Consider the following 25,497-nt stretch of genomic DNA (forward strand, 5'->3'; position numbering starts at 1 on the left):
ACCCCCTAGAGCTCTCATAGAGCAGCACCAGGAGGATTATCTTTCAGGCAGTCTAAATTTTACACTGTTCCTTTGTTCCTCAGAATACCAGATGTTTCTGTCTTGGCCCATTTCCAGCATGCAGAGGTGCACTGTATGAGATAAACCAGCTGAAGGGACACCAGTCTGCTTAGAACACATTAAAAGGATGCAAGCTAGATTGTCTTTCATGAGAGCTTTAAAAAAATTAGTTAGGAGCAATCCTTAAATCTTAAGCAGTATAAATACCTTACAGTATTTGAAAATGTTTCCCCTATCATCTCATCTGCAAATCAATGCAACTGTTTTTGGCTTTCCTTGAACAATAGACCCCTGAGAAAGCTACTCTGAATGGAAATGCTTCTCGGCAATGCCTTTCAGTTATTCCATCAAAGATATTTTACTGTCATCCACAGGCTAAGCCACCAGTGCTCAGTTCAGTGAAGAATCGCAAACAAGGCATATCGCATTCTAATACAAAAAATTTAGCTTATCACTTTTCACCTTTTTGGATCTGGAGCACGTTGCCTCTCAGGAATATAAAGGGCTGCTCCAGCCTTCCTACACAACATCGGCTGTTTGGCTGCAAGAGTTACACTTCACCAGCTGCAGTTAAGATGGGTGACGTTTTTATCTAGGGAATAATTACAATGACATTATTTCACCAGGAATTAAGTTAGTCGCATGTTTATATAGGAATCACTTTCTCTGCCACAGAAGCTCTGATGCCTGTGAGGCAGGGTATGCCATGCATTGTGATATTGAGCGGCAGCAGCTCAGTCTGGGAGAAAAACCAGAAATATTCTGCAGGGACCACAGGAGGTTATGGCACAGTGCATCATCAACTCAAAACAGGGGGGGTCTACCCTGTGCATTAGTGTCTCTGCTCTTAGGAAGAAACTGATGAAATCTTTAAAGGCCCTAAGTGGTCAAGACCCCAGTTTCAGGACACACCCTAAACGTCCCTTCTAGCACCACGCAAAAGAGTGTGGTTGAAAGGCATGGGATTTTCACCTTGCTCAATTCCAGATCTGGATTTCTCTAAGGTTCCTGCCAAGGGAAGGAAAAAAGGAGGACAAATAACCACACAGTATTCCCTGTCTGACCAGCAGCACCCTAGGCATGTTGTTGTCATCTTGCAACTGTCCATTTGTTTTTCCTCCTCTTCTAAGCATGGAAAAATAAAGTCCTAATTTAAAAGGCTCACCACAAATGTGGAAGTGAAGAACTTCCCTCTTTGGAGCCTGCCTATATAGGGATTCTTTGTTTCATTTACTATCATGTTCCCAGCTGCAGTACTTTAAATCCTGAGATTATAAAGAAATTTCATGATGCCAGACTCTCAATCCAAAAACTGGGGCCATTGGCCCTCTCTGAAGTCATATGGGAGAGAATGGCTTTTACTGTACCACTCTTGCACTCTCAGAGCATCCTAGGACATTCCATGAGGTTTCTCATCCCTATCGTGGCTTTTCCTGTCCTTCTCAGCTCAGGTAAAACTGAGATCTGAAAGTCTGCAGCAGTCAGGAACAAAACAGCTCTCTTTATCAAGCTGAAGAAAAGTACAGTGCTGCCTTCAGAAGGCCTCCAAGCTTGAGCTCCCTACCAAAGATGGGCAAGGAACTTGGCTTTTGAAAAAATGTTGCTTAGTGGATTTGGACTGGATTAAGCCCCACAGCCAGTTTTGTGTTGTTCTCCTGTTTGCCTGTTGTGTTTGCACATGAAGCAGCATGGGGAGATGTGGCTGGATGTCACACCTTTTCTCCATACAGACCTGCTGCCAGGTGTTGACTGGGCACAGGAGGGCACATTAGGTGACCAAAAGGACATCTCCTTTTGGACTGTCCTTTTGCCTGTCTCTCTTTTGGGCAGAGGACAGCCAGAGGCAGGCTTTTCCTCAAACCCCATCCTGCCAAAATTAATCAGAATCCTCAAACTACTCCTGGAGCTCAAGTTCAGACAGTCCAACCCTGCCACCTCCTGCTGCCACTAACGTAGGAAGTGAGAGGCTGGGGTGAGGCAAAATGTAAGTAGGATCAAACCTGCTTTTGGCTTAGCAGACTATAAGCTGCTTTGCTGCTGGGCAGATCTGGTCTTTTCTAACAGAACAGCTCATTTTGGGGTTTTTCATTGACCAAAGCTGTTGAAATAAAATCATGCTAGACTAAATCTATTGCTGGCATACTTCCACTGGAGTCCTTAGCATTACCGCAAATAAGAGCTTGGCCTCTTATGATTGCGACTCATGCTAAGCTACATTAATCTGCTAATGACTCTGGAAATGGCTCCTTTAGTTCATCCCCACAGATCTCTTTCCCTTTCTTCTCCCTTGAAAGGTTTCATCAGCTGGATCAGCTGGAGAAACACCTGCTCTGTCCACATGCTGGAGAGACCTCCTGTGTCCTCCTCATCTATCAAGGAGATGGATAACACCTCAAAACAGTCTTTAGTCACTATACTGTCCCCGTCCGTGACAGCATGTCAGAGTCTTAATTGAAACACAGAGGAAAGAAAATCTGGAGACTGGATCTTGACAGAGGCTCTCTGGCCAAGAGCTGTACTGCAGGGGAAAATCCAAGTGCAGCTGAGGAGTGAGGCTCACTGAACCATCTGCGTGATTGTTCTTTATCATCTTGAATGCTTGCTATCGCCCAAGAATATTAGCATATTTCCCATGTTGAATCTTTCCTCCCACTGATTACAGAACTATTTATATTAGTCGTCTTCTGCCACTGGGAAATCCAGCTGCTTGGTAGATTGTTTAACAATGTGGACCATTGGCCTGAAACAGTTCGGGAGAAAACTTGCACATATTCATGGTTTCAATTCCTGTGCTATTTCAAGTGGCTGTTGCTTGGTGTGAATACTAGCTCTTAAGAGAGGTTCATTCTTTTCTCTCTTTTTTTTTTTTTTTTTTTTTTTTTAATTTCCAGTTCTGGCAATATGGAGACTGGGTGGATGTAGTGATAGATGACCAGCTACCATTCCTAAATGGAAGATACCTGTCTGTACAGCCTCGAACATCAAATGAATTCTGGCCATCCTTGCTGGAAAAAGCATATGCCAAGTAAATATACCCGGTCTATTCTTCCACCCAGTGCTGAATACTTTCTATGGCTTTACGCAAAGCATACAGGGAGGAGTTCAGGCTAACAGCTGTGTATGTTTTGTGCTGTGCTGTGCTTATGCAAGGAACTGTGGCTGCTTGCAAACATAGGGACAACATAACCTGGAGATGTTGGTCTCAGGCTGAAGACCTAAATGTACCTAGTTCAACTCAGGGACGTTAATCCCTGAGAATTAAAATGAGAATTAAATTGAATCAGATAATGGCTGGTGACACAAAAGGGGCTGGGCATCTCCTTCTTTAAGCAAACTTCTTTGCCTGTTTTCTTCTCCATATTTTTCTCTGTTTAAAACTGCAGACTCTGAGCAGGGATTACCTCTGTTTACAGTCACTAATCAGAGATCATGCAGATATTTGAAGCAGGCAATGAAAGGAAATATGACTGAAGAACATGCCCAGGCACAACACATGCACTCCTGTGAGTCTCTGGTAAGCTCTCACTTCATGCAGAGAGCTCTGATTCTTGGCTGAGGTCCCCAGAGTACTGAAAGGTTAATAATGTTAATAAAGATACAATAATTTTTAAAAATTCTGAGGAGTGAAGGGATCAGAGTGTGGTCCCTTAGCATTGCCCATTATTAAATACACTGAAGAGAAATTCCTGTGCTAGGGGCAGTATGAAGGACTGGAACTTGATACCCATGCCCTACATCAAGCTGGTGTAACATTTGCAATTCAGTAAAGAGGAGCTGAAGAAGAGAGCTAATTGTTTTGGCAGATTTGGTCAGGAATGAGCAAATGTTAAAGCAGCATCTGAGCAACTCAGGAATAGGATACATTTTGCCCTGAGATATCTCAGAAAAGTTGACTCAGGATTCAGTATCAATTTCCTGCATAAGATTTTAATTACAAAGCAAACCAAACCTCTATTAAATTAAAGTTGCAAGCGATGCTGTTTATGAGATTCCCATTTGAGAAGTTTTTCCCCAGTGCCCATGACAAATTCTTTTCATCAGTGTAGGACAAGGACAACCCTTCAAAATACAATTAGCTGCAGACTTCATTTGATTACATTCATTAAATACAGTGTGTATGGTGGGGTTTAACAGCATGCTCTACCTGCTCTAAGTACAGCATGTTCCAGCTTATTTGCTGTCTCAATAAAAGGCACACGATAAAAACAAGGACTGTGTTGGCAATATTAAATTATTATCCTATTACTGCACTCTAGCAGAGTGAATTGGGAACAGTGCTGAAAACTTGTTTCTGTCTTGCCTTGGGAGAATGTGCAAATACCTTCACCTCTCTCTTCTTCCTATTTCTCATTTGCAAAAGTGATTTTTGCCATTTTTGTGATGAGTCATGACAAAATACAATGTAGAAACTAACAGTTCAGCTCCATTTGATATGAAAGATCCATTTGAACTAGTCACCCTTGACTTCCTGTTCAGAAGGAGGAAGCTGAATACTTTGAAATGCAGCTCATCTCCCTAAAATGTCTGCTTTGGCATGAGATGCACCTTATTATTTTCCAGTGTCTGTATATGACTCTAGACAGCTGCCTCAGGTATGGGTGAATACATAGAAAAATGTCCTTCTTTGCCTCATTCATTCCATAGGACGTGTTGTGTCTGGCCATGTATTTCAGTCACATTTCTTTTCATTACCTGGCCCCAATGTCTACACACCCTGGGCTCACTCCATGATCATCACCTCGATGTGTGTGTCCATTTTGGAAACCATCACTGTGCATTGTTTGTTAAAACACAGTGTAAGGACTAATTAACTTCTTTTTTTTTTTTTTTTTTTTTTTTTGCATGGAGGCTACCTTTCTGATGCTTTAGTAGACCTCACAGGTGGAATCCAAATGGAATTTTCATTGAAGAATCCCCCTCCTGATCTGGAAGAGATACTGAAAGCAGCTGATAAATCTCATTGTCTGATGGGGTGTAGCACCTCAGGCTCGGTGAGTCACAGGGCCAGTAGCAAGCCTTTTTTGGTTTACCATATTTGCATAAAGATTGCTCTTTTGAGTGAAAAAGGAAGTCCATAATCACTCCATGCAATAGTTATAGTTTTTGGATACCAGAAGAGATCTTTGGCAGCAGAAAGTACATAAGGTTATGCAGTAAGGAATGTAAAGGCTTTTAGGTAGATGTAGATGGATTGATCTGCCAGAGAGGGGTCTGTGGCTTTTCTCCTGGATAATTCTACTGTGATAGAGTGGTATTCTCTTGCAGCAGGGCTGATTTTGGCCTCATAGCTTTGTGATTGATTCTAGCAAGGCCAAAAAATACCTTTCTTCTGTGAGAGGATGCTATTATCACATTGTGATTTGCAAGCTACTAGTATTAATGCTGGGAAATTGTAAAAGGCTTTATGATGCTTCCCTTACAGCATGTAAGGGAAGACTGCAAAGTATGTGACATTACCCCTGTAGTGTCTAGTTTATCAGGACACGGAGCTCAGCTGTTGCAAACAAGCTGAGGAGTAGCCCCTCAGCTCAGTTGCTGATGCTGGGCTGTGTATGAGTGGCAGGGAAATTCTGCCAGTGACCCAGTCCAGATCATTCTGCAGTTGCAGCAGCTCTGGACCATTGACTTGCAAATATGTAAAGACCTGTAGTTTTGTTAAATTTACTAGCCTGCTTCTGGCTGCAGTGGGAACAACAGACACATTCCTCTGGAGCCAGTGTATCTGAGATACTGCTGTGGTCAAACCCAAATCTTTTTCTGCCATGCCAAATGACTGTTCTGGGAGCTCGTGGCTGTACCTTTGCTGTCTGACAGAGAGCTAAAAGCTGTGCTTTCTCCCTTCTGCAGCTGAAGAGAAACATAGAGGTGAGGAATGGGATTGTACAGGGTCATGCCTACACTGTCACAGGAGCTGTGAAGGTAAGATCAAGGACTTGTTGCTGCCTGGTGGTCTTGACCTGGTGATCTACTACAGGGCAGTCACACTGCTGTTCTGTTCAAAGTAATTTTAATTAGCTTCACGCTTAGGAGGGATTGCTGAAAGCACATAGTTCAAATTCCAGGAGTTGGAAAGATTCTGGCACAATGGGAAGAGGGAGGATATCTGAATCCTATAATCTTTTCTAACGGAAAAATGCAACTTAAATTCACTTTTGTTTTGGGACACTTCAACAGCAAATACAGCATTTCTGGGGATTTTCATTCCATGCTGACTCTTAAAAAATTCACTTTTCTTGTTTCAAATGGGAATAGAAGCACTGGCTGAAATTGTGGGATTTGTCATATGATGCAAATCTACATATGTTCAACTCAATCACAAGCTGTCAGAAATCACTGTGTGAAAAGTAAATAACTTGCTGCTTCAAGAACAGCATTTCTCCTTTTTTCAAAGCTGTTTTACTATTGCAGAAATTCTCCTGGCTAGATATTAATATTGCTGATCTGAAAACAGGACTAATTCATCACACAGATCAAAAGAAATGAAGGATTTTTTACAACCACAAGTCAAAACATGGCTTACCCCAGTAAGCTGTAGCGCACACAGGGAGAGTTAACAGTGAGCAAGGCCAAGAAAGAAACCAAACAGTGGCTATGCTATCAAGCAAGATAGCTACCTACAACACATTTTAATCTCAGAACCTAAAGTATTTTGGAAAGGCGACATTGTTTTCCCTGAGCTATTTTCTCCCTTCTCCCCCTCTCTTCGATAGTTTCCTGTGTGAGCTTGGCTTTAGACCATAGCCCTTCATGTCATGGATGCTTTGTGCCATCATCGGTTGGTGTGCTTCTTCTGGGAGGTCACTTGCTCGTAGCCAGGAGGCTCCAAAATGGAAGGATGGGGATTGCCAGGCTCCAGAGAAGGCCCAGCTGGCTATCCCCAAGAAAGGAGAGGAAGCAGGCTGCTCCAGCTTCCTGCTGCTCATGATGTGGCCTGAGAGGAGAAACAGCCTTTGTCCCACCTTATAGGAGTGTCAAGGCATCCAGGGGGGTGTCCTGTGGGGAAACGTCTGAGGTTGGCCAGGGCCTGGGCCTTTGCCTGAGAAGAGACTGCCATGATATTTGTTTCCAGCACTGCCTGTGTGCGTAAGGAGAGGTGGAAACAAAAGGTTTGCTTCTCCTTTCCACTTCCACCATTTTGGCTTCACTGGCACAGGTGGATTGCTTCTGGCTTAAACCAGTGACAGCAAGAGGAGAAAAGCACCAGAAACTCCAGCTGTTGGAAACCACAGTACTGTAGATTTAGAGCCACAGATTCTGTTTATCAACATCTCTCCTGCTGTCGACATTCTCTCCAGGCAGTCTGATGACCTCGTTCCTCAAAGTCTCTGCCTTTGCTGACTCACAGAATCAGATGTGCGGTCTTAGGCACCAGTATTTCCCAAGGCCGTTGAAGTCATGTGGTGTGACAGGAATGCCACTGCTTCCCTTTGTGTCAGCTATTCACTGTCCTCAGGAAAGCAAAGTGGGTTCAGTTTTCTCCCACACGTCATTCCTTTATGATGTAGGAAGAGGCACTGATTTTTACCTGCAGCCAAATAAGATCAGAAGTTAAACCAGGTCTCCAAGGTATAGAAGAAGATCCATTTTATTACCAGTCTCTTCACTGAATATCACAATTGTGAAAAGCTGTGACTGAGTTTATATTTCTTTCCTCTTTACAGATACACTACAAGAATGGCTGGAAACATATAATCAGAATCTGGAATCCGTGGGGCCATGGGGAGTGGAAGGGGCCCTGGTGTGACAAGTATGGTCTTCAAGCTTTAATCTCATAAGCATAGCCATTCTTTTATAGGCTTATTGTAAAGGATGTCTGCCTTGCACCCATAATAATGAAGCAGACATTTCTAAACCAATTCATTACAAGTGTTATTTCCATCTGCAAATCAACTGTCCGAAGAAATCCAATCCAGGGAAAACTAATGCAGCAGTGGTTTTATATGTGCTGCTCACTAGGCCTAGCTCAGGTATCCCTTTTTGTCTATGTGTAAATTTTTCCCAGTAGGTAATTCCAGATAAGTCATGGATGAAGGAGTTGTTATTACCTGAAATAAACTCTGACTGTGCCCCTAGATGGTGGCTGATTGCTTCTATTGAATTCTGCAGTAATTGTACATCCACCTTCCTGCTCCTTCTTCCCCTCCCATGAGTCTGAATCTGGGAAGAGGATGGTTAGCAGAATCCATGAGAGTAGGGCACTATTTTTATGCAGTATTGAACACAGAGAGACAAAAAAGGTCTTTAGTTATTGCAAAGGCAAAATGCTGCTGGATGGCTTGAACTGATTATTTAGATACTGCGTGCAGCTTCGGAGATGCAAGGGCCAATTTGCTGCTGTGTGTATAAGCTAACCTCTTTTGTGAGGAAAGGAATGAAACAGAGTAGGACTGCAACATTGTTTTGTAAATAAATAATGTTAGTTTTCCTGGTGGAACTGCATCAGTATTTTCCTGACTAGAGATATGTTCATGTGTCACTCTTAAGTGATTTAATAGCATCCCACCTCTCCCTGTTGCTAGGAACACTCACAACTTCTCTGCTGAGAAAAGTCAGGCTAGCGTGTTGTGTCTGGATGGGTTGGCGGGTGGTGCAGACATGTTTAAGGCTGGGATAACAGCTATCTGCTCAGACAGCATCCTCCCATTTTTTGGAAGAGTGAACTATAATCCTAACTGTAATTGAAATGTCAGTAGAGCGCATTTGCAGGTAAGCTGCATAAATCAGTAAATTATTGATTCATGCTCTGTTTATTTATCTTAAACTCTGCAGAAAGTACAATTATCACTTAATTATAAACATGCTGCTTAGGAACAACACATTTGACTGGCTAATGTGCCCTCTACATGTCATTGTAATATCAGCACTTCGGAGTGCTATGCCTTGATACCTCACTAACCTCTCCAGCATGGGGAGAGGTGACTGGGGCTTGGAGGGCAGAGGCAGAATTCCTCATCCCATGGTGGGCAATTCAGGCACAGCAAAGGTGCAGAGCTCTGTACACTGGCCTTGGCTGTGAAAGTATCAAGCACGGTCCTCTTCCCAACATGCAGTTTGCTCACCCGTCCTGCTCTCTCATGGCTGGGATTGTTTAGTTTGAGGAGGAGAAGGCTGAGGGGAGACCTCATCACTCTCTACAGCTACCTGAAAGGACACTGTAGAGAGGTTGGTGCTGGTCTCTTCTCACAGGTGATTAGTGACAGAACAAGAGGGAATGGATTTAAATTCCAACAGGGGAGGTTTAGACTGGACATTAGGAAAAAAAAATTCACAGAGAGAGTGGTCAGACAATGGAATAGGCTGCCCAGGGAGGTGGTGGAGTCACCATCCCTGGATATGTTTAAGGGTCGTTTAGATGAGATGTTGGGAGAAACGGTGTAGGGGAGAACTTTGTAGAGTAGGGCTGATGATTGGACTCGATGATCACAAGGGTCTTTTCCAACCTGAATGATTCTGCGATTCTGTGACTTGATGGACTGGTTAGAGAAATGGGCTGGCCAAAGAGATGGAAAATTGTGCCTCACATCTGCTTGTTGATTTGTTCCTGTTTACAGCTCTCCTCAGTGGGACCATGTTGAGCCTAAATGCAGAGAAGCCCTCCTCAGAAATAAGGATGATGGAGAATTCTGGTATTTTCCTATCAGTCCTTCTGTCTACCAGGTTTTCTCTTTGCATTTGTTATGAAAAAAGGGTCATTTAGGCAGTTCTCTGCTCTTAGTGATGGCTCAGGGCACCCTATGTTAGCTGTGTGTAAACAGCAAATCAGAGGGAACAAGACTTGGAGAAGTGGAGCTGGCCAAGATCAAGTAACAAGCTGGTGAAAAAAATGAAAAATGAGAGAAGTAAAAATCCATCTCCCTGAAACTTAGTCATTTGGTCACACTGCCCTTCCCCATAACGTGCCTAGCTTGAACCTTGGCCTGGCTGGCACTCGGGGTTACAGGTGGCTGAGCAGGTTGTAGAGCTTGTGCACTTGACTGCTCTGCAGGTGCTTGTGGTGTTTCACTGCCTCTTGATTACTCTCAGATCCAGTTTCACCATGTGTGAGCCATCCCTTAGAAAAGCTATTATTATTCAGGAAGTGCACACTTGCCCCATGAGGCTCTGAGGAAAGCAGGGGAACAGCAGACTGGTCTGACATAGACACTGCAGGATTGAGTTTGGGGCAGGACACTGCAGAAGGACAAAGCAAGGTGCAGTGGCAAAGATGTGCTGGAGACAGCAAGACTCCACCTAGGTACCACTGAACATGCCCTATAATTTCCCTGGGGCTTTAGGTGCAGTTAGGGCAGTCCAAATGCCAAATGACTGAGAGCTGACCTCTTCTGCAAGGTATCAGCCAGCCCAGCTAGAGCCTGCAGTGCTCTCTGTAATCCCCTGTTAAAGACATGGGGTGAACATGAGTGCCTGACCTGTGCCTCAAACTGAAAGGTGAGATTTTCTCCTTCTCTGCAGGATGTCCTGTGAAAACTTCCAGGAGCAGTTTTCCTGGCTGTATATATGTAACAGCACCCCAACTTTTCTGGACTTTGGAGATCAGCACTGCACAAAGTGGTCCGTGGACAGCCACATCAACCTGTGGAGTCCAGTCCTTGCCACAGGCAGGAACTATTCCCCAGGTAATGAACGCTCACTGCAGTCACCCAGTCCTCTCCTCCTCTCCAGTGGTGCTTACAGTGAAACATTCACTCTGAGCACCGAATTGCAGAAATACTGATTGCTGATTGTTAATGCCTGCCCTTTTCCATTACAGCACCTATCAGCTAAAGAGGCAGAAACAAAGCAGCAGCAGTGGCTGCTGAGTTAAAACAGGAGACTTTTGGTTTAGAGACACTGAACTCTTTAAATCAAAATGTGTTTGTCTGTCTTCTTTCAGGCAGGTGCTGGGGTGTTACTGGGGACCTCTGAAATTAAATGGATATGAAATGAAAAATTGTGCTACAAAACTCTATTTTCGAAGGTAGAAAGGCTCTGAGCAGATAAATCCAGTGTTTTTACTGCCTGTGCAAGGACTCTTCCAACATTGCAAGCTCCAATTATTAGTGGTATTTAAAAAAAAAAAAAAATTATCTTCTCAGCATATCTCTTTTTTTTTTTTTTTACAGCTACATCATTATTTCAACTCTGTTTTTAATCTAAAATGGTAGTATGTGGTCAGTGAAGTAGCTTCGTTTTTCTGCAATGCTGATCCCTGATTTAGCAGCAAACAGGTTTTGGCTTACAGGTTTCAGCCTCCTCCTCATAACCTTGATTGTCATGTCTCACGGAGTGATAACAAAGCAATGCCTCTGCTGCTGCCACACCATGGGTACTGGGGTTGAGTGAGAAGGTGCAGGGCCTGAACTGAGAGCATGTGGGCAGAGCCAGTTTCCTTGGAACTGTGTTTTTCACCAACCCTCTAGTAAAGTTCCTGTCCAAGTACAATCGCATTAATTGTAAATTGCATCTTTCAAGGCCACCCAACACACCTACATGGCTTAAAGTCTAGACTGGTTTAAGCAGATACTGACTTCTAAGTCCCTTTTCCCCAGGTTGGGCATCTTACTGCTTTCTTATCAGGGACACTTCCTGTTAACCAAAATGTTGGCCAAGAAGAAGCCTTTCCCCTCTGGTGCTCAACAGTCTGTCTTGTCCATCACAAACACTAACAGGAAGGAAGGGGAGGATAGCTTTGGACCATTTTGTCTTTTTCTTTTATGCGTTCATGATCTCCGAGCCACAATCCTTTTCACCTCAGCCACTAGGCTGATTAAGAATCACTGCTTTTGTGCCTCAGGGAAAGTGCTCCATGGAGGTGAAGCAGATGTAGCGGGGCTGAGAAATCTGCATGACTTATGACTTTGCCAGAGATTTCTAGAATGATTAATGTGCAATTAGTTTAACTCCAGATGCCTCAAGTCCTGCTGGTAATGTAGAGGCTGTAGTGCCCTGTTGTATTGAAAGGATCTTGGAACAGTAACTACCTATTCCTCTGGGTCTATTATAAGCAAGATCTTACACAATAGGTTACTGTGGGGACATCTATGTGGCTACTATTAATCTATTAACACTTTCTCAGCAGGTGCAGTTTCAACAAACCCTCAGTATTTTTTCAAAGTGCCAGATTATGACTCAAAACCCTATAATGTAGTCGTTTCACTCATGCAAAAACATGCTGAGGATATGCACAATGCAAAAACCCTGAAGATTGGCTTTTTGATCACCATGGTAAGCACACTCAGGTATCATGTAGGCACTGTTGTCTTCTGTGTTGCTTATTATACCTGTACGTGGAATTGAAAGACTGAATTTTCTTTTGGGCTATAAAAAGAGAGCAATCAGTATTTGGAGTGAATTTCTGGATGCTTTCTACTGTAGAACATCACAGGAAAAGTAGATTTAGGCAGGCTCAGCCTAAAGTTTCCTTTATTCGTGTTTTATGAGAGGAAAGGTTGAACTTTTAGTTCTGTAACATCCCAAAATAGCCCTGGGAAACTCAGGGAGTCCCCAGGTTACAAGATGTGCCAAGGCAATATCCCCTGTGCCCAGCAGTACTGGTGACTTCCCTTGCTGTCCTGGCACAAGGCATGACAGCCAGCACTAACCACAGAGCTTGAGCAGTACTCTAGGTCTAGTAGGGAAGCAAATGGCCTCTTGTTCCCCAAAACGGGTCTGTCTTGCTCATCCCCTCTTTTGTATGGCAGAAATGCTATGCAAAACCCATTTACAAAACACATGCAAGGCTTTGCTCAAGACTGGTGCAGAGGTAATCCACTAAGATACCTGGGACCTTCACTACAATTTCCCTCGTTTTTTGTCTTGGTGACTCTCCAGGGAGGTGCCATTTCAAGGGCAGTTGTTGTCAGAGCATTACCAGACTTACTGAAAGCTCAGTTGCTAGTGTGGATGGATGCTAGCCTTTTCCAAAATGTTTTTGTTGTTGGCTGAGGAGGGTGGGAGGGCGTTGTTTTTAACCTGAAGAATAAAAGAAAAGAAAGCAGAGACTGCTATGACCCTAACTTCACATTCTCCCAATCAGTGGAGAGGTTTGCCCTAGTCCCAGACTTTGAATAATTGATGCCATAAGTCTAACAGCTCCTCATAAATGAAGAGCTTGGCTTTGTAGCTCGTAAAAAAAAGTGTCGGAGAAATAAAAGATGCCATAAAAAGAGCATCCCTCCAGCAAGTGGAACTCACTATCCCTATGCAAGGAGATCCTCTGCCCAGTGCAGATATCAGGCCTGCAGGACTCCATGGGGCCAGCTGTGCCACTCAGAAAGATCTGCTACTCCTGGTAAATGGGGAACTCACTCCTTCCAGCATCCTCCTCAGCTGTCCCCCAACAGTTTCCAGACGTGGAGATCCCTACATGCTCTTGCATGGTGTGTATCTGCCTTAATTAGTTACTCATTTTAACAGAAATGACCCTCACTGGGAGGTGATAGCATAGGTCTTGGATCCTTTGAAAAGAGGTTGTTTAATTAGGAAGCAGACCAGGGGACAGATTTGCTCTATTCTTGCTTTATAGTTAAAATTTCTTTCTTCCCCTCCAGCTGATGCTCAGGTGTGTTCATTTAGATTTTCTCTCTTGGTATCTTCCCAAGGATGTATGAAATTTGATGAGTATCTCAAGTCTGTATGACATGGCCTCTGCAGGCTGTCAGCCCATAGCTCACCTTGGGCTCAGTTTGGGCTTCTGATCCTAGATGATCTCCTATGCAGGAGTTGAAGGGCAAGGTCAGAACAGACCATTACTAGAGACACCAGGATTACTGTGGAGCACCTGGTCAGTGAGGGAAAGGGGACAGCTATGCTGCTCTGTCACGCCATAGTTTTTAGTAATATAACAAAACCGGTACAAATCCACACAGCAGCTTATACAGAAAGTATTCCCCCATGGACAAATCTTAAGTATTTTAACATGAGAGCTGGTCTACCAGCTCCTCACAGCCAGCCCAGTGTGCTGCCCTGGTAGCAACAAAAGCCAAGTCCAGGAGCTAAAACCAGGGTAGGTACAGTGCTATTCCCTCATTTTATTTCCCAGTGTCTAGCCTCAGTGCTTGAGGGAAGACAGAGGTGGCGTCTTCGTGCATCTACATTTACAAGGGCTTTTCTTTGCACAAGGGGTGTACAATTGTTAAGGTTTGTGTGACTTCACTCTTCCTCCCTGTACTGCTTTCACTGCCATTATTCATTAGCAGCATCATTCATTGTTCTCTACCTTTTGAGGTGAATCAAATTGTTGTTGTGAAGTAAAAAGTATATTATACCTTGGCAGGATGAGAGGGGAATACAGTACAGGCAAGGATGCAAACCAGAATGGACATATCTGATAGCTCTAGGAAGCCTTTGATTAAATATAGACGTGGAACACTAATACCTGGCTGTGAGGGAAGTTTAATGTTGTGTGATAGAGCTGAGCAAGGTATAGAGGCTGATTCTTATCTCACACTGGTTTTGACTCCACTGAGATATTAATCTGCTTCTGCTTTTTACCAGAAGGAATGTGAAATGAGACCCAAAAGTAAAAAAAGAATTACACCATTTATTTTTGCAGCACTGCCCATTTCTATCTGCTCAAGATCCGACCCATAATACTTGGCAGTCTACGTACCTCCCAGCTGTCTGTAACAGTAGTCATCTTTTTTTTTTTTTTCTCCCAAAATAGCAGTTTTATGTTATTTTCTCCCAAAGGCATGGCTCATAAATAACTCTGCCACGCTGTATAACCATTCTAAATGGAATTTATACATGCTGATGTATTTTGGGGAATATGTTTAGTAAGGGGTTTTTATTATGCTATCTTTACATGTCATCATAGTAATAGCAGTTGCATTATATTTGTTTCATCTCAGCAAAAATACTCGAATAACAGAAGAAAGATCAGAATATTTGTTTTCTTTTGACACTTGCTGGAAGATTTGTGTTGTGATTCTTGAAGCATTGTCATCTGGGTGAGATGCTTAGTGAGCTCTCTGACCATTCTGAGTCACGCTAGATGTCAGAAAAGTTTTAGTAAGAGTATTCATCCTTGATTGCTTCATGAACTCCAGTCTGCTTAATGTTAATTGAAGTTCTCTTCAAATCGACTCACAATCACTTTGCCTTCTGCTTCTTTCAGTTCTTCCACTTGTGTGCATTTTTTATGTGTCCTTGAACAAAGTCTGTCACCTGGATGGGCTTTTCGTGCCACTAGGGAGGTTAAGGCATTTTAGATGCAATGTATATTTAGAGAACTGTGGGAATGTAAGGCTGCTGTGGATGCACTTCCTGATTTGCTTTGGTTCCTGACATGGAGGAGAAATAACCAGCTATGGTTTTTCTTTCAGGAGAACTCCAAAGTTCTGGAACAATTTTCCCGGACTCGAGATGTAACCAAATACTTTACCTTGAGCCCAGGAACCTATGCTGTTGTTCCTGCTACTACAGAGGACCAAGAATTTGAATTTCTCTTACGAATTTTCATGAAGAATCAAGACTACAATGAGTAAGATGACAAGTACTCCTTAAAGGCCCCAGACTTACAGTGTACAAAGATGTAACAATTTCATGTCAAGATAACTAATGTGGCAATTTGCTTTTAACATACTCTAGAAGCATGTTGGGAAGACACAGACAAGAGTTAAGCACCATGTTGAGAGGGATCAGATGTATAGTCAGATGCACAGGGGTGGCCACTGCAGAACAGGGCGATACCTCATCTGCAACTACCAAGAGTCTCAGCTTTGGTACAAAGAGCCACAAAAGTGAACAATAAGTGTGAGATATGCCCCCTCTGCCCCAAGTGTGGGGATATATCTCTTTACTGAAAGGAGGACTGAGACCTTGTTTTTCTTAATATCTGCTATGTAGTTTCTTATGTTTATGCCAGCCTGACACCAGACAGATCAGGTTCCATTCTATTCAGAGGGGGACCTAGAGAAGGAAAGAGTGGTGAAGGCCTTGATCCTTTCACCCAGTCATCTCACAGACAGGCTGATAGGGCTCCCTGTGAGTACAAGAGGAACCTTGAAGACAAGTTTAGTGGGAAAATGGTATCTTAGTTCATGCAAAGGCAGTTATTATCACATTTTCAGGTAAATATCTGGGTGTGCTTTAAGTAAAGAGCAAGCCCCAGCATTCAGCCTTACCAAATGACCTTCAAGCATCAGATGTGCAGCGGCTTTCTTTCAGGAAGCTTTATAGTAGAGGTGATTGCAGATCTTAACTCACAGGCCCATATCTTAATAATGAGATTGTTTTCTAGGCTTTGGCCTCTGACAAAAATAGCCCAGAACAAACTAAGGCAACTCCTTAGTTATGGAAAACAAATATGAGAAGTCTGCGTTTTGGGCTGGACTGCCTTCAGCATGATGTCATGCACAAGACTGCTCAGCCTTGGAAGGTAGCACTTTCCAGGAGAGATTCTGACCCTCACAGACCTTCCTGAGCTAGGTCACGCGTGGGTATCCTCCTCCTGTGAGTCTGTGCAGCACTAGCCTATATAATAGCACAGATGCTATGAAAATAGCATCTGGCTTACCTAATTTCTCTACCAAAAGCAAAACTCAAGTATTCAGTGTTACTAAGTGAGTCTCAGAAGGAATGGTGGTCCCATCTCAATTTCAGGTGGTCTGCAGACATTTAAAAGATGTTGCCTTTTAATAGCCAAGGTGCTGGTTTTATTCCTATTAAATTAGGCAAAGAGAAAGCAGGTGAAAATTTCATGTGTCTCAAGGCAGGGCAGCCCTGTCTTCTGTGTGGTGAGGTTAGTCCTGGCATGCTCAGAGTGAGACAAGTGACCCTTTGCTGCTGGTGCCAGCAGGGTCAGCTTGAGGAAGGCAGTGGCCCCAGAGCAGCCAAGAGACTCAGGCCTGCTCATGTCTGTTTGCACAGAGAAACCTAAGACTGGTGCAACAGGCTTGGCTGAACTGGGACAGGTTGGGCAGTGTGCATCCTGGGCACCCTGTGGGGCCCTGGGCTGGGTGAGTGCTCCTGTTAGTGCCTGCCTTCTGCCACATCTGCAGATCAGTGCTCTGAAAAGGCAGCTTCTCTCTCAGTTTGACTCTTGTAACTCTTTTCTAGGAACTCAAACTTCCCGCCCAACCCAGTGCTGCCAATGGTAAGAAACTCTGAAAATTGATGTAGATACTGGTGGTGGTGGATGTTTCCCGGAGAGCTGACCATTCAGTAGCCACCTATACTGACTCCATTTCTTCCTTCCCACACACCAGACAGACACCACTCTGCTCTTCTCTCCTTTCACCACCCAAGCACCTGTTCCAGAGTTTGACTCTGGCACCCTGAAACCTTGCTGGGAGAGCAGGTGACCAGCTGGGGGTACCTCTCTGGAGAGACAGGAGTGACAATGAAGCACTTCCTCTTCACACATGTCTCTTCAGATTTTTGAAGGAAACAAATCTTATATAGTCCCCCTATCATCCTGTCCATCTATCCTTTTCACCTTGCCACCTTTAACACTTTGACCAAGCAAATACAGCAGGGGTGAGAACATTTCAAAGATACTAAATTCTTGCAATGTCTGTAAAATGGGTATGTACCCAAGGAGAAGAGAGGGGAAAACGTTGATGAAAATGTCACAGCTTGAGTTTGACCTCTTTTTAAAAGACCTCATACCTGAGAGCAGGTCATGCATGCCTTCCCCATGGGAATGGTTTTGATTAAGTGCCTGAACCCTATAAAGCACAGGAGTCCATAAAATGAGGCCCAGCGCAGATATCTTCTGATCATCAGAGTATCTACAGAGATGGAAGAGGATTTATACTTTGAAACTGGTTTGCTTTGGTTCCTGACATGAAGGAGAAATAACCAGCTATGGTTCAACCTACATTTTAGCCTGTTCAGCAACCATCTGTTGCTGGACTTCCTCGTTGTGAACTGTGCAAATTGCCAGAGCTGTTCCAGTCCATGCTGCTGTCTCAGTGGTTGCTTGCAAAATCCTGCTGCTGAGAGAGGCTGCTATTTATAGCAGTGTAAACTCAGCGCAGGTCTTTGAAGCCAAAGGTGTAAAGCTGCTTCAGGAGAACAGAAAACAGAGTCCTTGCCTTGTGATTCACTTTCCAGCCTGCAATTAAGCCCCATTAGAGGGGTAGTGTAAATGGTGGCTTATTATCTCTTTCCACTGACAAGCTGTCAGTTTGCTCAGCTGTCATTGTTAGCCAGTGTTTTGACTTTGAATTATGGTACCCACACCACACTTTCTATTCTTGTTTAGGTGTTTGGGCTTCACTGGTTTGAATTATCTTGCACAGATCTGAAGGCACTGGGGTTTAGGCTTAGTCTTTGGGAAACTTTATAATGTTAAGGGTAGTTCCCCCTAGTCTCTGGTGGATCTCCTCACTGAAGGGTTGAAAAAAGTCACTTAACCTTTGAATTGCAATTGCTCAGGTACAGTCAAGCCTGCCTTGGGTTTGAGAAGGTACAAGAGAAAGGAAAAGTCAACTACTTCTCTATTTTCTTCATTCACATGAATCTTCACGTGCACTAAGCCAGTGGTTTCAACCAAAGGGCATCAATAAGGATCAGGCTTTGTACCTCTATACTCATGTATTGACATGCTGAACTCTACCCTGAGTGTGTTCTTCTGTCTTCCTCAGGCCCTGAGGTGCTCCTTCCTGGTTATACTAAGTGATAACATCCAAACTATGCTTCTTCCTTCATTGCAGTAGCTATTCATCACTCCTAGTCCACTTTACTCTTGGGGTGTTAAAACTGCAGCCTGTACATTCTCTGCCCTCTCTAAAGTGTTGTTTGGATCTGGGGACTTGTGCCTCCAGCTGTTTTGATACAGAATTATTTATGGACATACTTTGTCTTTGATCCAGGATGTACCAAGACAGAACCAGGACAGATCCTATAAGGCTGTCTTCCTAAGATACACTAAGCAGGTATCCTATCTAAAGCATCTTGCTGGAAAGACAAAAAAAAAAAAAAAAAAAAAAAAAAAAAAAGCATGTGGGCTTTCTAAAAAGAAAAACTGATCTACGATGTTGATACAAATCCGTTTAGAAAAATGTTTTTTGGAAATGTAGCTCCATCCTCAAGGGGATACCCTGAAAACAGTATTGATTGACCTGCCAAAACCCCCAGAAAAATGGGACGTTCACCTCGGATAGATTGGCTACCCCCATATATCAGCAGAGGATTGGAGATTTATGGCTGTGCTGGTGGTGGGCTTGCATGTGTACTTTTTTAGGTTTTTGGCTTTAGTTTGTTTATTTACTGAAAGCAATTAGAAAGCCTTGGGTATTCCATCCTCTCATCAGCATCATTTTCCACTTGCCTTCACGGCATTTGGAAACCAAACATCAGTCAGCATTTGAGTAATTGATTCCTGCTCTTTCAGAGCCAAAGTCTGTGTGTTCACAGGAGATGCTTTCAATGGTTTAATAAACTGTTACAAAGAACTCCTCGACTTAGTCAAGAGGAAAAAAAAATAACTGCCAAAAGTCTTTGCACAATGGACCTCTTGCAGTTAATAGTTATATCAGTGCATGAAGGTGAAAAAGAATGCTGTCTGCCATGCTGAATGCCCTGGGGGTGGGAGCAGTCAGGTTCACCCATGGGCGGCTCAGAGGGAAGGGGGCAGAAGCTCCTCTGCTCCCAGTCCACTCACCCAGCTGCCTACTGCGCCTGCCCATCGGCAGCTCCCCAGCTAGGGGCTGGTGAAGTCAGCAAGTGTTCCCATCACTGCTGAAAGTACCCCATGGTGATGGGACTGCCTGTAACTCCCCTGAAGACTCTTTTAGGGAAGGACAATGAGTGACCCAGCAGCATGAAGGGCTTTGTTATTCTCCCAAGGGGATGCTGCTGCTGCTCTGATGTAAGCAGAGGTCCTTCCTGGTTGCCACAGTGCACGAGTAAAGAAGTTTCAGGCAAAAGTGACACAGGAGAAAACTTTATGTTCACAGACCTCTCTGCATTTTATTCTGCATTAGGGCTCAACTATTGATGCCTCGCAGCTGCAACAACTCCTTAATGATGTGATCCTGCAAGGTAAAGGTTTTACAACCCAGCTAATGTCTTTGGTGCTTCCCTATCATTAGTCTAGTGTAAATTAGACAGAGGATTTAGTGGTGTCCTGATGGTCCTCCAAAAATCCTCTGTGTGGCTTACTGCACTGTTGGATCTTGGAAGAATGAGAAGTGCCTCCACCGGGGTTCCTTTACATACACAACCGTTTGGTTTTATTTTTTAAAGAAAATCAAAGAAATATTTGCATGAAGAAGAGGCAATGCAACCCAGACCAGCTGCTGACAGACTATTTTAATGCATGGCATCAGCAAGGCTGTGCATCTGCTTGACATCCAAATTTCACCCCCTTCTCCCCTTCCCAGTTCTGCCAAGGGACAGCCTCAGCTCGCAGACCTACTCTACCCTATTCTGCCCTTCTCCTGGATGTCGCTGCAGCCCCCATGAGCCCCCCCCTTTCTGCTTGGCACCCCACAAATTGCAGCAGGAACTCAGTCCCTAGATGTGCTGCACCACACTCTCTTCACTGTCAACCAATTCCTCCCAGTTCAGCCCTGGCCCGCATCGTTCCTCTGCAGAGGCCTTGAGCTGGCTTTCACCATTTCGCAGACTTCCTAACCTGCCCACCTCAGAAAGAGCCTGAGACAGGGGCACAGCCAGAGGACCCAAACCAACTCAGTCATTCACGAGATTTAGAGTGCTTTTAGGATTCGCTAATTCAGCATAAATGGCCTTTCTTGTCACTGTAATTCCCCTTATCCTTCTTTCAAAAGGCAAGAATTTCCATCAGGGCAGGTAGGTGGGCAGATACTATGCAGAGCAGCAAACTGTGATCCCAAACAGTGCACGTGTCCTTGGGGAAGGGAGTAGGAGATGTCTGAGACATGTCAGACTCCCTCAATGGACCTCATCCTGCCATGTAGCCCTTGCTGCTGTTTGAGAACCTGAGCCAGATCTGGGGGTTTTTAGCCATGTGAGCCTTCAGACTGGTATTCTTTTCCCTCTGGTGACCTAACGCCTCTGTCACTCATTTTGTTCTCACTAATTCCTTCTGTTTTGTCATTCCTTGCAGATGAAATGACCAGTCTGGGAGGAAGATTCAGCTTCGATTCATGCAGAGGCATTTTAGCTCTGATGGATGTATCCTTTCAGCAGAAGCAATAAACTTCCCCAGTTCTGCCCATCCTTGCCTTGAGTTATGGCTGAGCTGAGCATCCCAGTGTGAGAACCTGCAAGTAAATATTAGCCACAGTCCTCAATAAATAACTGTCCCAGAGTCTATGCAGGACTTTGCCATGCATGCCCTGGCTCTGGTGTGCCTGATGAAAGGTGAGGATCCACCTTCTGCTACCAGCTAACTCTTTGCTCTCATTTTTCTCTCTGCAAGACCCAGGGCTTGGCTAAGCACCTTTTGGTGCAGGTCCCAAGCAGAGCCCAAGGAGAGGAGGCAGCACAGAGCTCAGGCATAGCTCGCATCTTCCATCACAGCTGTGCAACCACACTGGCCCCTGATGGCAGCTTGAGCAGGCTGCTAGTACTGTCCGCAAAGCTGGTGTTTGTGCGAGAAGCACTATCATTGCTGAATCCCAGGCACTTGCCTGGCAGGCCACTCATCCTTTCCAGTGTACCTTCCATATTTAGATGGATCATGCAGTCTTTTTACTGTTAACAAGACAGCACTGGAAATACATTTCTGGCCATTGTAGAACAGGAAGGCTCCTTGATGAAAACATAAATTCTCCCGTGTGTGTTTTCTCCCCATGGCTTGCTTGCTGTCTCTTTTCTTCCATGCCTTGAAACAACTTTAAGACATTTTCAGCCCCTCACAAACTCTCAGGTAGTGAATAAAGATGACCAGAAGTCCCTCTCTCCTTCCAGCTTTCTGCCTCTAGACAGAGTGAGTCTAGTGAAGGAGACTTTTCCCCCTTTCCAAAGCTCCTCCTGGGCTAAGTGGGCACTGTGAATGCATGGCACATGCAAAGAACTGACCAGGCCACTGCTCTGCTTTAATTCAAGTTGGATTTTTCCCTCCCTGGGCTGCATATAACCCATGTGCAGTGTGACGTATCCTGGCCTGCAAAGACAGGATCAACTTTTTTCACTCAGGTTTCATGGCAGTGGCACTTGTCTGCTTATGTTTCACTGGCAATGAGTTTTCTTTCAGGGAGTTCTCACCATCCTAGCTGCATTATGTGAGATGTTGCATGTCTACTCCTAGATGATGTATGGAGGGGAGCAGATCCTTTGGACATAGTCCTTTGAGCATCCCTGGGGATGTCTGCTGACACCCCTGGGCTCCTGCAGCTCAGGGTGGGGAAGTGTTTTCTCACATGTGGCATATGCATGGCTCAAAGGCTGCTGCTGCCTTCTGATAGCAGGCATCAGGATCGGCCACTCATGCTCGTGGCTCCTTCAGTGCCCATTCCTCCAGGAGGATCCAGCCAGAGCTAATGCTCTGCTGCCTCCTGCTCAAAGGCAAGACAATGTGCACACATGGCCTGAAGCATGGGGTCACACATTCATCCACAGGGGCCTCTGTGCTCCGTGGCTAAACGTCAGCTGAAGCAATCACTGCAGGTTCCCTTGTGGTTAAAGGCACCATATAAATAGTAATCTTTTGTTGTTTGTGAGCACAGGTATGAGCAGCTGCACAATGTGCCTAAGAAGGTGAATTTAAGTATAAATGAGAGCACCTTGGCTTTTTCAACACAAAGTAACAGACAGAAGAGACTGAAACTTATGTCTGTCTGTATGTGAAGGTTTAGCTCTTATTAACTGTAAAATTCTTAACTAAATGCACAGCTCAACTCGAATGGACATCTCACACTGCAGGAGTTTGGGCGCCTCTGGCGAAGCCTGACTAAGTACATGGTACACAGGGGCTGCTCTCTCTTCTCTGTCGATGCTGTACTCTTGGGCTTTTCATCAGCAGAGTGCAGATGTCTGTGATATCAAAGCACTGGGGGGGGAAACGTTGCAAAGGTTGCTTGCTTAGTAGGTCAGGTTTTTATCCTCTCATGCAAAGGTTGACAGCTCAGGAAGCGGTGATGTGTGTAAAGTGCTCCAAATGAGCAGCTGAGGCTTTTCTAGGGCAGAGAATATTGAGGAAAAAGGGGGAAAAGGTAGGAAAGCCAATTAGGCTCAGAATTTGATGGAAGTCTCTGTTTGTGTGCTACCACTGGCAATTTTTTAAAAAAACCTTTCTAAGCTGAAATGAGTTCTTGAACAGTTGTCTGAAAAATGTCACTTCCTCATTGCTGCAGTTTGTAGTGGAAACATGTAGGATCAGATGAAAGTTCATCTGGGGGAAATGTCTCTGCCCCAGGATAAATGTTAGGTCTGGAAGCAGGGAGGACAGTAGCTTCATTGTTAGGATCCCACCTAAATTCAGAGTCAGGGCATGCATGGTAGCTTCTGTGTCATGTCCTTCTCCCTCAGTCTTGTTGCAGGATGGGAAGGTTTCCTGAAACTTCAGGGTTGGGTGGGCTCTACTTTGTTTCATCCCTCTTGAGATGGTCTGAGGCCACCTGGGACATGGGGTGCCAGTTCCCCATCTGGCAACGGTGCTCTTCCCACTGCCAGCACTGCAGGTATGGCTTGTGAAATTTCAATGGTGTATTGGGAAAGATGACCCCAACACCGTTCTGGGACCTGGGGACTCATGGCTTATTTCACAAGTCTCTAGACATTGTCTTTTTGTCAGTAGAGGTGTGAGTATTCCCACTGCTGCCTGCACAAGTAAACCAGGGAGAGTGAGAAAAAGGCTTCCGCCCACCCAAAGCTATGGGATTTCTTAGACAGTAACGTACTGCCTGAGCCTTTTGGAAATGGGTTTCCCTTGTCATGGTCACCCCCTCTCATCTGTTGGATTTCCTTGCAGCTTATTTATTAAGGAGGAAAATCATCCTACATAATTAAATGTAGCAGTATATTTGGGGAATGCTGGTATGGGCTTGAAATCTGTCTTTACACTGGTTTTAGGATATCTTCAGCAAGGAAGACAGAAATCATTCTGGATTTCTTGATGTGTCTGAACTGAAGAGTGCAATACAGACAGCAGGTATGTCCATAGGTGCTAAGCAGATCCCTTTCTTGTCCCTGTGGCAGTGAAGGAAAAGATGAAAGAGAGGAAAGAAAAAAGAGCTTTAGGGAGAAAGCAGTTTGGATTGTGCAGAGGTGCCAGTTAGATCACAGCTCTGCTCAGAGGTCTGCATTGTTTTAGGGCATTGAGACAGAAATCTCATTTTAGGAAGAAACCCTTTGCACTGCAGCTGGGGAGCCAGCAGGGAGATGCAGGGAAGGAAATCACTGGCCAGAGCCTGCAGACTATCTTATCCATAGTGTCTCCAGTCATGGACAAAACGTCCAGCAGAGGAAAGGAGTAAGGAACAGTCGATGCTTGCACTTGCCTCGATTCCTGCAGTTTCTCTCCAGGGCAGTGACAAGTCTGTAAGGGACTGTAAGCCACAGTGACAGACGTTTATTGGGTTTGCACTGACCTCTGTTGGCTACACGAATGCTGAAACTTGCAGTGAGTGCATGGGACCCCTTCATGTTGAGTGGGGTGTCATCTCTCTGGAGGCTTTGTGTATGAAATACAGCTCTGAGACAGCAATCTTCTTATAATGGTACAGTAGAGAAGCTCCCATTTGGCTACGTGGAGCTTGGAGGGCTGGTGTGCCCAGGAGAAATTCGGTGCAGAATTGCTCTCTGTGCAAGCCATCAGCTTGGGGAAAATATATATAATCTGTTTGTTGCTGAGAGGTGGGCAGAGCATTAGCATCTGCCTGAGGAGCACAGCACTGGTATGCCAAATGTCAAAGGGAGAAGCTGCTTGGTCCATTCTATAAGAAAGGCACTAAAGTGTAAAACTGGGAGGAAAATTGAGAAATCCCAGCAGCCAAAACAGTGCAGCTATTTGAAGGGATAAAAAGGCACTGTTACATGGCAAATTTAATACATGTTAGGCTAGAAGTTCTGAGGGGGGTGAGGGAAGAAAATTATAAGCTCATTCTTGCTGCCTTCTGAGCCAGACAGCTGCATTTGAATCTGTCTTCGCATTAGGATGATCCCTGCCCTGGCTTTTAAACAGGAGGGAGTGGGTAGCCCCAGAAGGCTTTGGGAGGTTGGTGCTTCCTCTGGGAATGACACTAATGTATCTAGATACAGCTTCTAGCCAGCTGTTCCCTGAAGCGTTCAGTGCTTTCCCCAGCAAAACACTGAACTGTGTGCTTAATTTTCACCGTTGTCCTAATGCTTCAAAGCATAATAATCATGGGTCAAATTTTCTGCCAGAGTAAAACATTAACAGCAGTGCTGCCCTGAAATGCAGGAGCATTGGTCTGGAGTATTGACAAACTCCTCACTGACAGTATTAAATGCATCAAAATAATAATAATAATAATAATAATAATAATAATAATAATAATAATAATAATAATAATAATAATTATTATTATTATTATTATTATTATTATTATTATTATTATT

General features: G+C 44.3%; 1 protein-coding gene across 1 annotated transcript in view; it reads left to right on the plus strand.

The window, feature by feature from the left end:
- Positions 1-25,497, plus strand: part of LOC113478402 (calpain-13-like) — a 49,096-nt gene that overhangs the window by 15,379 nt on the left and 8,220 nt on the right. The window contains 14 exon segments of the mRNA XM_026845597.1: positions 2,952-3,085; positions 4,856-5,051; positions 5,908-5,979; positions 7,722-7,807; positions 9,612-9,686; positions 10,513-10,676; positions 12,119-12,264; positions 15,366-15,523; positions 17,101-17,137; positions 18,861-18,923; positions 19,974-20,031; positions 21,080-21,147; positions 22,810-22,878; positions 23,989-24,067. Of these exon segments, the coding sequence (XP_026701398.1) occupies positions 2,952-3,085; positions 4,856-5,051; positions 5,908-5,979; positions 7,722-7,807; positions 9,612-9,686; positions 10,513-10,676; positions 12,119-12,264; positions 15,366-15,523; positions 17,101-17,137; positions 18,861-18,923; positions 19,974-20,031; positions 21,080-21,147; positions 22,810-22,878; positions 23,989-24,067 (1,405 nt within the window).

Source organism: Athene cunicularia, assembly GCF_003259725.1.
Source record: "Athene cunicularia isolate RWA chromosome 3 unlocalized genomic scaffold, athCun1 chr3_part1, whole genome shotgun sequence".
Classification (NCBI taxonomy): Eukaryota; Metazoa; Chordata; class Aves; order Strigiformes; family Strigidae; genus Athene; species Athene cunicularia.